A 12,191-nucleotide genomic window follows, 5' to 3' on the forward strand; every position below is an offset into this window, starting at 1 on the left:
GGGCGTGGCCTACTGGGTGGGCATGGCTGGAGTGTGTATGGCCTACTGGGTGGGCGTGGCCAGCTCTACATCGTTCGCATCAAGAGTGCCTATGGAGGCCTGGGCAGGAGTGGGACAGATCTGAGGGTCTCTGGCAGAAGGAGGGTCTCTAGGCCATGGCGAAGGCAGTGGGGGCCGTTCCCTCACTGTTTCCAGGATGGCTTCGCAGGCCACATGAAACCACTTCGTGGGCCGCATCCGTCCCCCGGGCCTTGTGTTTGACATGTCTGATTTAGGGGTTGAATGCTTGCAAGCCAAATCACTCACTCGCTAACTCTACAGTAATTCCTTGTATTTCTCAAAAAGAAAAAAAGATTGTTACATAGGATAAAAGAATATACAGTTAACATATATCTAAAATATTAAGGTATCAATTGAAGTACATCAATTAGAATACATTTATATGCATGTGTGTGATATGACACTGATTATGAAAATTATGAGACACAATTCATTTGCAAAGGGGAACTTTTTTAAATAAATGAAATAATCTGAGACAAAAGAAAAGATACATATTATGTAATGGTAAACTGAATTTATTTCTTCTTGGAAAACCATTCCAGTAATCTCCAGGTTCAGATTGCAGAGTAAACATTAATAACAATAACATACAGGTTAGTTCAACTGATTCAAAAATTTGGCCATGTGACATCATTAAGGAAAAGTCTTGAACACTCAAAAGCTTCAAATGGTATCCAGGAAAAAAAGTTTCTTTGACAATCTACATAAACAACTATTGCATATATGGTAATGCTATCTGTCATATCGCAAGGCTTACAAATATATACAGGCCATATTCAGCTGGGAGTCCTGCTTGGAGAGTCTTCTTCTTGTTGTTTTTGTTCTTCTTTAGCACTAAAAATATTCTTGAATTCATCCATTTGAATACCAAAAGATTGTAGACATAAGCTTGAACAAAAGGAAGGCCAAAAGGTTTGTACTGTATCACTGCTTATTTCTTTTTTTCCTTAAGCCATATTTCCCTTTTATATGTTGTTGGTATTATAATTATTCTCTTAGTCCTGCTTGAATAGGGCCCAAGTCCACTTGTCTTTATAAGACCATTTTAGTATCAGACAACATAATACATGTGCAACACTTTATATACAGGAAGTCTCTCCGGTGCTCAAAGGTTCAAACACATGAACATCCAACAGTTTCCATAATACAGGTTTTATGGTACAATACAATGTTTCTGAATAATATATATTAACAATGAGAGTCTCGTGCAAAGAGTAGAACATGTTCCCTTTTTTTGTCCTGCAAAGATTCCTCTTCTGAAGAACTGGGCCTTGCACTAACTGCTATGTTGGGTCATCGTATGATTCTGTGAAAAAAGAAGAAAAAAAGGAAAAGCACTATGCTGAAATATACCAGCAATGCTATAGAGAGATTGCATAATATAAGATAGTAAAAACCATTGTAAATGGTATGTATTGTGCAAAATACCAAGCAAGTTTTATAAAAAATGAATATATGTCTCTGAACATACTCTAGGCCTAAATATTTGGCTAAATATCCATATACAAATTTAACCTGTAATGTCACATTTAACATGTATTAAAGAATATGGAACTGGCTAAATTATACATTAGAAAATACATGCAGATCTTGCTTATATGGTGCTGATGATGTAGCCTCCGGCTTTTCTAACATGGGACTGTCACAGATCCATTGTAAAAGACTGGCTGATGATAAATTTCAATATAATTTCAGAATACAGTTTGTCATGTATGTGACACCTTATGTAGTAGATAGAACTGTACTCAGAAAGATGGATGAAAGTCGAGAAAGAGTTCCAAAGAAGAGCAAAATTGGGTGTGGCCCCACTGACACGAGAGCTCTTTAATATAGCTACTGTTTTAATCCCTAAGTGCTGCCCAGAGTCATTGTCATGGATTGGGCAGCTGTATAAACCAGGGAAATAAAGAAATAAATAATTATATTTCTAAAAGCAGCCAATTATCCATGACCACATTCCTAGGTTCATTTAATAGGAATTACATCCCATCATGGGAGAAAATTCTAAGCAAATACTAAACCTCATAATGTATTAGGCAATGCAAGGTTATTGGCCAGTAGTTTACGAGAAAAAATATTCAATACAGTTAAAAATGAAACACTGCATCATACTATTTTCTACATTAATTCATTTCAAAATGATAGTGAAAAAGCAGTGATAGAATAAGGCCTGAAAAACACAATTATATTTAATACATGCCGATTTTAAATTCAGTTTAATTTAGAAATTAGAAAATCAAATCTGATCGAACTAACTATTGAAATATAATATAGACCAGACATGTCAAACTCGTGACATCACATGATGTCGCATGGCGTATTGGAGCTTTTTTGCCACTGACGGCAATGGGGTGGGTGTGGTTTCTTCATGATGCATCTGGCCCGCGGGCCAGCAGTTTGACACCCCTGATATAGATTATTTAAAGTTAATACGCAAACTGTGATACAGCATCATGGATAACATGATACATACAATATTGCCTTTGCAATTGTGTAATAAAGCACAACTATATGCAAAAGACATTTTTTCAGGTGTTTGTTTACAAGCAAATTGTGTGCCTGTGTGCAGGGGATATCATCCATGTAATAATACTCATACAGTGGGTTTTTGTGATAAGTATATTGTTTGATTACAATTCTATACAATCAGATTGATTTAAATACAGAAATATCCCAGGTCTGATACATAAGATCAAGCTAGAACTTTACAATACGTATATTTCAATGTGCCCGGTATCTAGAAGATGTACTTCAAAAGTATGTATCAGCAATTTAAAGCTTCTGCTTCGATGTGATATCGAGATTATCATATGCTGCACACCAAGTGCAAAATTACAGATGAATCTTCCTCAAATATGGTTTTTAAAAAGACAAATAAGGAGCATGACTGAAGTGAATGGCTCAACTGTATAAGTGCCACATAAATAACATGCTCCAGTCCTGTATGACTGGACTGGCATATGACATACGCATGGCAAAATGTGTGTCTATAGGAGTTTTCATGTATAGGTAATCCTGACTTACCAACAGTAACTGGGACTGGTAACTCCCTTGCTAAGCAATGTGGTCATAAGGTGTGATGCCACCTAACTGCACTGACTCACAACTGTGGTTCAGGCAATCCCAGTTGAAGTTGTTAGATGAATTCTGCAGTTACAGCATCCCAAGGTCTTGTGATTCCCCATTTGCAACCTTTTGCTGGCTTCCGTATGAACTTTGATTGTTGGAAGCCAGCAGTAAAGGTCCTAAATAGTGATCATGTAACCTCGGGATGCTGCAACATCATAATTGTGATCCAGTTGTCAAATGGTAATCAAATTACTGTGGTGTGTGAGTATGTGTATGTATATATACGGATGACATCAAGACTGCAGATACTTTTATGGTTCTATTTTCCAATTGTTTGTTAAAATATCCAAATTCTAGTAATATCTGAAAGGGGGTAAGCAAATGAGCAAGGAAAGGAAAGTATTTGATGCATTGTCTTTTAGAGTGGGTTAGGGTACAAAAAATTTGAAACCTGGCAATATTTTAAGCTGATCATTATTTTTACAACTGTTTAAAGCCAGAGGGTGTTCTTCTTCATTGCATGACCCAAACCAATCAGGGATCCCTTTTTAGGTGTGATCAGACCATAGCAGCACCAAAGGACTTTATAACAACCTATTGATTTGCTTAGTGGTAATTTCAGTGATTGTTAAACAAATTCTATTTTTCACTGTCTTCAAACTGAATGAATATAATGTGGGATATTTCTCTATCAGCCTGGTAATAGGTTCTGTGCTTCCTGTTTTAACGTATTGATGTCGGTAATTTGCATCCCCAATATTAAAAAATCTGATGTAGTTCTAGTTAACTAGGAACAAGCAGCAACAGAACACAGATGGGTAAAGATTTAAGCCCAATGTCTTCATTTGCACAGTATTCTCTTTCAAGGAAGGAAAAATTCTGATGTATATCCAAGTGCAACCCCCTACTCTCTCATGACTCAATTAAAGTGCATGTTGGATTGTTTCAGCAAGAGGGAATGGAAAGAAAATGGAACCTTCAAGCAGCAAGTGGAATGGATCAGTTTAACACTCTTTCCGGGGCAATTAAATGATTTTCAGCAAAGGAGCAGCTTAAAACAACTACATACCTTTTCAGATTCCTTTTACCTGAAACAGCTATCTATAAATCGGCTGTACTGTCTAAATAAAAGACACACGAGCTTTACTGCTGCAAGAGCGTGGCTAATACTTAAATTATCCCAGTGGACAATATCCATTCTTCAGAAAGTCTGTAGCTGCTATCTAGAGCTCTACCCGAGGCTCAACTTCCAGCACAGAACAACTCTGTACCCATGAGGCTCTTTTCTTCTATCATAATCAACAGTAGGAGAGAACTGTAATGCTGGATCATTGCCTATGTGTTTTAATGAGTCCTCTTACCTCCATTTTTAAAAATCCTGGATTCACATGTGGCCAGTTTAAGGATTAGAAAAGCCACATAGCACTATGTGACACAATTGAAAGTAGCATTTCATGTGTGCTCAGGACTCAAACCTCAATAATTTTTTTAATTAAAGAAAAAACACACAAAGGCACTAATGTGGTAGATGCAAAATAAACTATGGAATTATTCTTCACTAAGCTCTGTTTTGGGGTCCCATAGCTGATATAGCCTATTGCACAAAAACATTCTCAGGAGCTAAGAGATGCCCTGATTCAAATTCAAGGCAGAATGATGGAGAAAAATCACTGAGCAATGCAAAACGTAAAGATGAATATGGATCCAGAAAATGCACGAATGAGAGCTGATCTTGCCAGTTAAAACTCTTTAAATCTTTCTAGAAACGGATCCTGATGCTTCAATGACTGCATAAAATGGAAAACCTGGGATGGAGGCCGCTATGGGAAATGGAGGCAGCAAAGTTTAGGAAGATTCTTTTTGCTTCTGCTTGCACCTTGGATCCAAGTCATAGTCAGTTTATATACCTTGGGAGCAGCCTCCTAATATTAATGATTTATATGTAAATTCTTTGCATTCTAAGGCATGAACAAGCCAGAGAGAAACACTTGATTAGGGAGAAAAGCTGCCTGCTCATACCGGTTATAACTTTATGAGACAAAAAAGGTGAAAGATTGAAGGGAAGAGATGAAGTAAGGAATAATCATTAATCCCACAGAGAGCCACATTATATTCTAGGAGGGGGGACTGTCTATGGAGACCCCATGTCTAAGAACTGAAAATTGCAACCATTAATCCCAGTTATGAACGGTTGGAGGCTTTGTTTTAAGAATGTTTCTTTTCACAAAAAAGATTGTGTTTAAAAATTTAGGGCAAAATTTTCCTCTATTATCCACACAGTAGCTCTCTGCTCTATATTCTCTTTTCATGTGCTCAGAACACCTACTTCCATGACAATGGGAATTGATGTAAGTGGGGAAGTCAGAAGACGGAGCTCCTGTTGATCTGAACACGGGAGTTTTCAGTGCACAGAGAAAACCAATAAAAGTTTCAGTATAGCTCAGAATGTGTTTTGCCCTTTATAGGACAAACAGTACATTTGAAACAGATGTTTTTATCATTGTTCTTCTGGAAAGTGTGCAATACTAGATAACTTCCTCAAATTTATTCTCTCTTTCTCTTTCTCATACATGCAAATTAAACAAATCCTTGTTCCCATACTTCCTCCAGACGTCTTCACATATGTTCTATTTTCCTGTATTTCTTTTAGCCTCTTTCTAATGTTGAAAGCTCCCTAGAATATGCTGTAGCTACTCATAGTTTGAAGGGGGGAAAAAACTAAGAAGATTATAAATAATTTATACTGCAAATTTAACACTGATTTGGGTTTTGTTTTGTTTTGTCTTTCCTTTTCCATTCTTACAGAACAGTTACAAGTCCTTGACTTACAACCATTTGTTTAGTAACCAACTGGAGTCCCAATGGCACTGAAAAAAGTGACTTATGACACTTATGAACATCACAGCGTCCCATGGTCATGTGATTGTGATTTGGTACTTGGTGACAGTATGCATTTATGATGGTTGCAGCTTCCTAGGGGTCATGTGATCACTGTTGCAATCTTCCCATCCGTCCTCTGACAAACAAAGTCAATGAGGATTTGCTTAATGACAGCGTGATTCACTTAAAAACTGCAGTGATTCACTTAATAACCATGGCAAAAAATGCTGTAAAATGGGGTGCAACTGAGTTAATTGTCTTGCTTAACAATGGAACTTCTGATCCCAATTGTGGTCATAAGTCAAGGACTACCTGTACTTCTTTCATATACACATACTCAGACTAAAAACTTCTGTATAAAATATATTTAGGAGTAGAGATTCTTATAATCCAATGGACTATGTAATGAACATCTATCACATTCCAAAACTCCTAAGTGAATTTTACAAAGATACTTTCTCAATGAAATTAGTGGGACTGCTATACTTGCATAATTATATATTCAGGTTTTTTGGCTGTTTTATTTGTATCATATCAAGTTATGCCTTGAAGCTTTTGTATACATTTTACTGAAACAGTGGGTCAAGAAAAATTCTTTCCAAAGAACAGGACTTTCTTTTTAGTTGCCAGTTTTTGCTTCATAGATACCATTTCATGACTTGAATTATATCCTTAAGGGGAAAAAAAATCTTTACGGAAGAGGGAGGGAAGGGAGAGGAGGAGTTTCTAAGGAGGGAGAAATCCTACTAATTCACTACCTCATTACAGTCCCTAATGGAAAGTACAGTTGCATTCAATTTAAATGAGGCATTTTGAAGCTGAATGAAATGAATGCAATTGTTGCTCAAAAGCAGATTATAAATAAAGAAATATAAAGATTAAATGAAGATGTTATTGTTCAACAGATGGAGACAGTATCACAGCAACATCTTTTTTCCTCTCTCCTTAATTCAAGACGGCAAACACTAGTAATCAATCATCACTGATTAACTAATTATGCTATACTAACATTTTGTAATTTGTAGGGAATTTAAAACTAAGCTCGCCTTTAGTTTTCCTCCCTTTCTACAAAATGGACTACATACCAGGACAGCTTCTGGTTGTAAAACAAATTTCTACATTGCTAGCCTTTAAGCGCTACTTTAAAACAAAACAAAACACCACCCTTCCCCCTCAACCTAAAAGCAATTGGTTTCCAACAGGCTGGATAATAAGTCTTTTGACCTGCATTCTTCTCTGACCCATTAAGGTCACCTCTGTCCTTGGGCATAGAGCTGACTTAGGAAATGCCTGCAAGTCCTGCATTTCATCTCCTGCCCACTCAAAATAAAGCTTTCTTTAAATGTGTCTGCAGGGTCCCCAAAGACCAGGGAGGCATCCCTGCAGTGGGCAATGGAGGGACAGAAGCTTCTGCCTTTATTAATGAATGCAGACCATTATGAGTCTGGCTGGCTCCTCGGCTGTTCCCAGAAGCATATACTGTACGTGACTTAAAATGCTAGAATATTGACACAAAGCGAGCCAGGCAACCCTAAGGAAAATTACTCCTTGGATATAATGTAGGCTCGTAACAGCTATTAGAGTACAAAATAAAACCCTCCGGGATCAAACTGACATATACAGCATTCTACCTACTTCTCAAACATTAGAAGAATTTCTTTGTGAAGGCATTCTCAAGGACAGCATTAAACTGACTTTTGTAGCAATCTGCAACAGCTTTTTTGGCTTACAGCTTTTAGTACTAAATCTTTAGTTCAAATCAATATAAGTACTATATCCTCTACATTAATCAATACATTTGGTTCAATACACATTCTATTAAATTATACTTTCTAATCAAGAAGCTCTGCTTCTATCCCCACATAGCTCCCACCCTCCCTCCCTTCAAACTTATTTTCAATTTGTCCTCAGAGAGTGTCAGGATGCTGGGTTTTCTTGGCAGAGAGATAGGGGGCAAAGAAAAAAATGGGCAAAACCAGCAAAACCTTAATTAAAACCCTAATGCCAAACAGAGAATTGCATTCCAATGTCATTATGGATTCCACAATTTCCACTGCAATAGTTTCTGTTTCTGGCTTGTTGGGAAGGGGGGGGGGAAACAACATTCAAGGCCACAGAAACAACTTCTGCTGCATCGCTGATGCACAAAATGAAAAGGGAAAAGATTTTTGGCTAAACAAAGGAACGAAGGAGGAGCACTCATATTTACAGACTACTAAAGAACAACCAACACATTTATAAAACAAAGTTTTCTAAGCTGCTGCTAGCGCAGTGGTTAGTCTTGCTGCAGTTATTCATGCCCTGATAAACTCCTGCCTGGATTTCTGCAGTTCTTTCTTTATATGTGCTTCTGCCTCTTAAAATGCCCTCCCTACAAAGGCCAGTTGCTTCAGAATAGTTTTAGTTACAAAGGTTTTAAGGGAACAATGAGATGATCAAATTACCTAACATGTGGTCCTTTTCCCTGTCTTTATAATCGAAAATTCTTCTTTGGAGGGGCTCTAGCAAGCGAGACAAACTTGATTAAAGGTCTGCTATTATATAATGCTGTCTTCCCAAGGGGTTGCCTAGTATTTATTTAATATAGCAATAGCATTTCAGACTTATATACCACCCCATAGCACTTTACAGCACTCTCTGGGCAGTTTACATTGTCAGCAATATTTGCATATTGTCCCAACAACCTGGGTCCTCATTTTACCAACCTTGGAAGGATGGAAGTCTGAATCAACTTTGATCAAACTCCAAGCTGTGAGAGAGTTTGCCTGCAATACTGCATTTAACCACTGTGCATATCCTAGAATTATTGTGATTAGATATATTACAATATTGCATCATGCTCTTACAGAGGAGAATGAAACCACTTGAAAGGATACAATACGATCTTCCTAGCTGCCTCGATACAAGTTTACAGCTCTTGACATTGGAGAAACATTTCAAGCATAGAACTAGAGAGCTCAAATCTAATGCCATACATCTCAATGAGTTAATGAAATCAGACTGAGCTCCTGTGCTTATTTACTTGGAAGTAAGCCTCCCTTATTCAGAAGGGGATGGTGCTCTGTGAATGAAGTATAAACCACAAAATGCTACTTTACTCACTGGACAGTGTTTCCTACTTATATGCTTTTTTCTTCAACACCTGCATAAGACTCTGGATTGCAACAATTGCCTTATTCTCTGTATCAGTTCAGTCATTATGGGCCTAAACATATCCTGTTTTCGTCATTCTAGGCCATAATGTCTAATATTCTTTAGGCAACTTGATACTATTACTGAAAAAGGTACAAAACCTTGTTAGAAATAGAGTCAAGATGAAAAAGAAACATAGAAAATGGGGACTGAAGTGGATCTTTTCTTCAGCTATTAAGATTAGTTTCTGGCAACTAAATTTATTATATGCCAAATTAACAGGTCTCAGTTTAAATAAGTTCCTACAATCTTCCTGATGGGAAAGAAAAGTCACTTCGATTTACTCAAAGCTATCTTAACCAGCAAAGATAGTCCACTGCAATCTCTCTATATCAATAGTCATCATGGTTGTAAATATACAGAAATATTGCTGTCAATATTGATACCCTGGGCATTATTCTGAAAATGGTATAATTCAGCACAAAGGAGGAGTTCCCACAGTGAATGGCGGCTTTTGTGATATGATGTTGCCATGCCTACCTGCCTTCCTAATTCCTCTGCAGTGGGGGAAGAGGAAAAGTAAGTGGACAACAATAGCATCATGGCAGCAAAGGATTTTCTACTCGAGGGCTACTCTTGAGCTGCAAAATGTAGTTAGATATGTCTCAAAACTGTTTTATACGTAAAGCATGGAGATGTCATAGAAACTGAGCAGTTTTCATCTGGATGCTACAGTGTTTAATGTTCCCTTACATTAAAAAGTCATAATGGTAGAGAAGGGCTGAAATCTGTTTCTGGCGTGCTTAAAATCTTCAGGGATATATTGGTGGGCAGACCAAACACAGATACATAAATCAAAATTGGACCTGCACATGCAGAATACTATCATTATAGATTATTTTAGATTTATACTAAAAAAAACCTATTTTAAGTGCACATTTGTGTTTGTGTATCTACGAGGAGATAAAAGTTATTTTTTATAATCAGACTTGTAATCAAGCTCTTTTGTTTTGGAAAAGAATGAACAAATATATCTTCAAGGAGGTAACTGAGACCTTTTATTGTAGTATTTTGCCAATAAAGTTGCTCAAATTTGACTATCTTTACTTTTCATGAGCAGGGTTTGAAGTGTCTGTCTTGTCCTACATCTGATATTCCAATGGACAGCCTGCTCTCCAGGATGAACACTACCACCTCAGGGTTCAGTCTATGTGCATCCTGGCAAATTTGGGCGGCTCCTAAGGAAGATGATTGGCCATATCTGGCAAATGGTCAGTATTTCATGCAGGAAGAGGTAATGTTAGCAGGCTTGAAGGAGATTGTGGTATATCTTCTTCTTAACAGGCCCTCCTGGGATCTAACCATACTTGAAAACTATCACCCAGTCTTGGTGGAGCAGTGGGCTAATGCCTCCTTAAGTAACACCAGCTGCCTGCAATTAGTGCAGGTTCGAGTCCCACCAGGCTCAAGGTTGACTCAGCCTTCCATCCTTCCGAGGTAGGTAAAATGAGGACCCAGATTGTTGGGGGCAATAAGCTGACTTTGTAAAAATGCCGCTTGGCCCCCCCGAAAGCCCTAATAAGCAGGCATATACATATACATAAGCAGGCATATACATAGAATGAAGGCTATTGCTAAGCACATTGATTTGTGCTTCTTAGATTGTAAGCCGCCCTGAGTCTTCGGAGAAGGGCGGGATATAAATGGGATTAAAAAAAAATGATCTGGGATCTGGATGGAATGCAACAAGGTAAAGGATGAAAATATTCTTTGTGTATAGAGGTTTTCCATCAGCTCCACTGTGGATTCTTGATGTGAGGGTATTGTCCCTACAGGAGCAGGTTCATTACTTCAGAATCCTCCTGGACTCAAGGTATTGCTAAATATGCACAGCTTTGGAAGGCACACTTCCTATCTCATATAATGAGGAGCTCTTGCATCAATAAGATTACCCTTACCACTACCTTTCTGGACTACCCAAGGTTGATTTATATGGGGCTGCCTTTAAAGACCAGTAACAAACTGCATTCAGTGCAGAACATGATGATATATTTGGTGGATGTGTGCTGCCACAAACATGTTACACTTGTTTTGTTTCCAATGGGTCTTTGCATGCAAGTTAATGTACTGATTTTAATTTACAAACCCATGGAGATATTTGAATGAACATGCTCTCAAGCCAAAATCAACAAACCTCTGATATATACTTCCTGGGACAAATTGCCTGTAGTTTCCCACATTTATAAGATGAAAGGAGCTGAATTCCAGAGAAGTTGTTTTTCAGTTTTGGTGCTTATTATATGAAACAGCCTTCTTCCAAAAGTTAAATTAGTTTTCCCCCACTCTTATAGCAGTTCCAAAAGTCACTTTATTTGGATATTTGTTTTTGAAGCTCACAACCACAATAACCTGGAATATCTCAGAGCATTGGCTTCTACCTGAGCCAGGCATTCATAAGAGCCAGGCTTATATCCACACCTTTGTGTTAAAGTATTGTAAACTGGAACATAAAACAGGACTGTGTTGTCTGGCTTACTGGTTCCCTACTGCAATCACACCAGTGGCATTTTAGAAATATATATGCACATGGCACAAAACACTTGCCATGGTATAGGCCAGTTTTTTTTCCAAACTGTGTTCTACAAGCATGAGATGGAGTTTTGTAAGAAAATGGGGGAAAAACACTCAGTTAATTTTCTATCGTAGAGCTTTTCCTTTTGATCAGGACCACCTGCTTCTCAAGATAAGTGCCCATCCAGATGCTCTGACAGGGAGGGAATATCCTTGATCTTTTCTTTAAAAAATACCATCTTACATGACTCTGGTTGTGTACCTACTTGGTGGTGGCCCCTGTTGTTTGGAACAATGTCCCCCCCAAAAAATAAAAAAATAAAAAACATTTAGCCCAATCCTGCAGATATTAGGGAGGTGGCTAAAACCTTGCTCTTTCCCTTGGTCTTGGGGCCAAGTTGCACTAAGCTCCCAGTTGAAGGTTCTCCACTTTCTATAAAATACTTTGGTTCTGAAAACCATTTTATTTAGATGCCTAT

At 37.8% G+C, this 12,191-nt stretch overlaps 1 protein-coding gene across 1 annotated transcript in view; it reads right to left on the reverse strand.

Moving 5' to 3' along the window:
- Positions 1–658: 658 nt before the first annotated feature.
- The window catches only part of ZNF521 (zinc finger protein 521), a 321,090-nt gene continuing 309,557 nt past the window's right edge, over positions 659–12,191 (reverse strand). Inside the window, exon 7 of the mRNA XM_081325811.1 lies at positions 659–1,366. Within this exon, the coding sequence (XP_081181937.1) occupies positions 1,337–1,366 (30 nt within the window). The 3' untranslated portion in view covers positions 659–1,336. The remainder of the gene's footprint in view (positions 1,367–12,191) is intronic.

This window comes from Vipera berus, assembly GCF_964194415.1.
Source record: "Vipera berus genome assembly, chromosome: 3".
Taxonomy (NCBI): Eukaryota; Metazoa; Chordata; class Lepidosauria; order Squamata; family Viperidae; genus Vipera; species Vipera berus.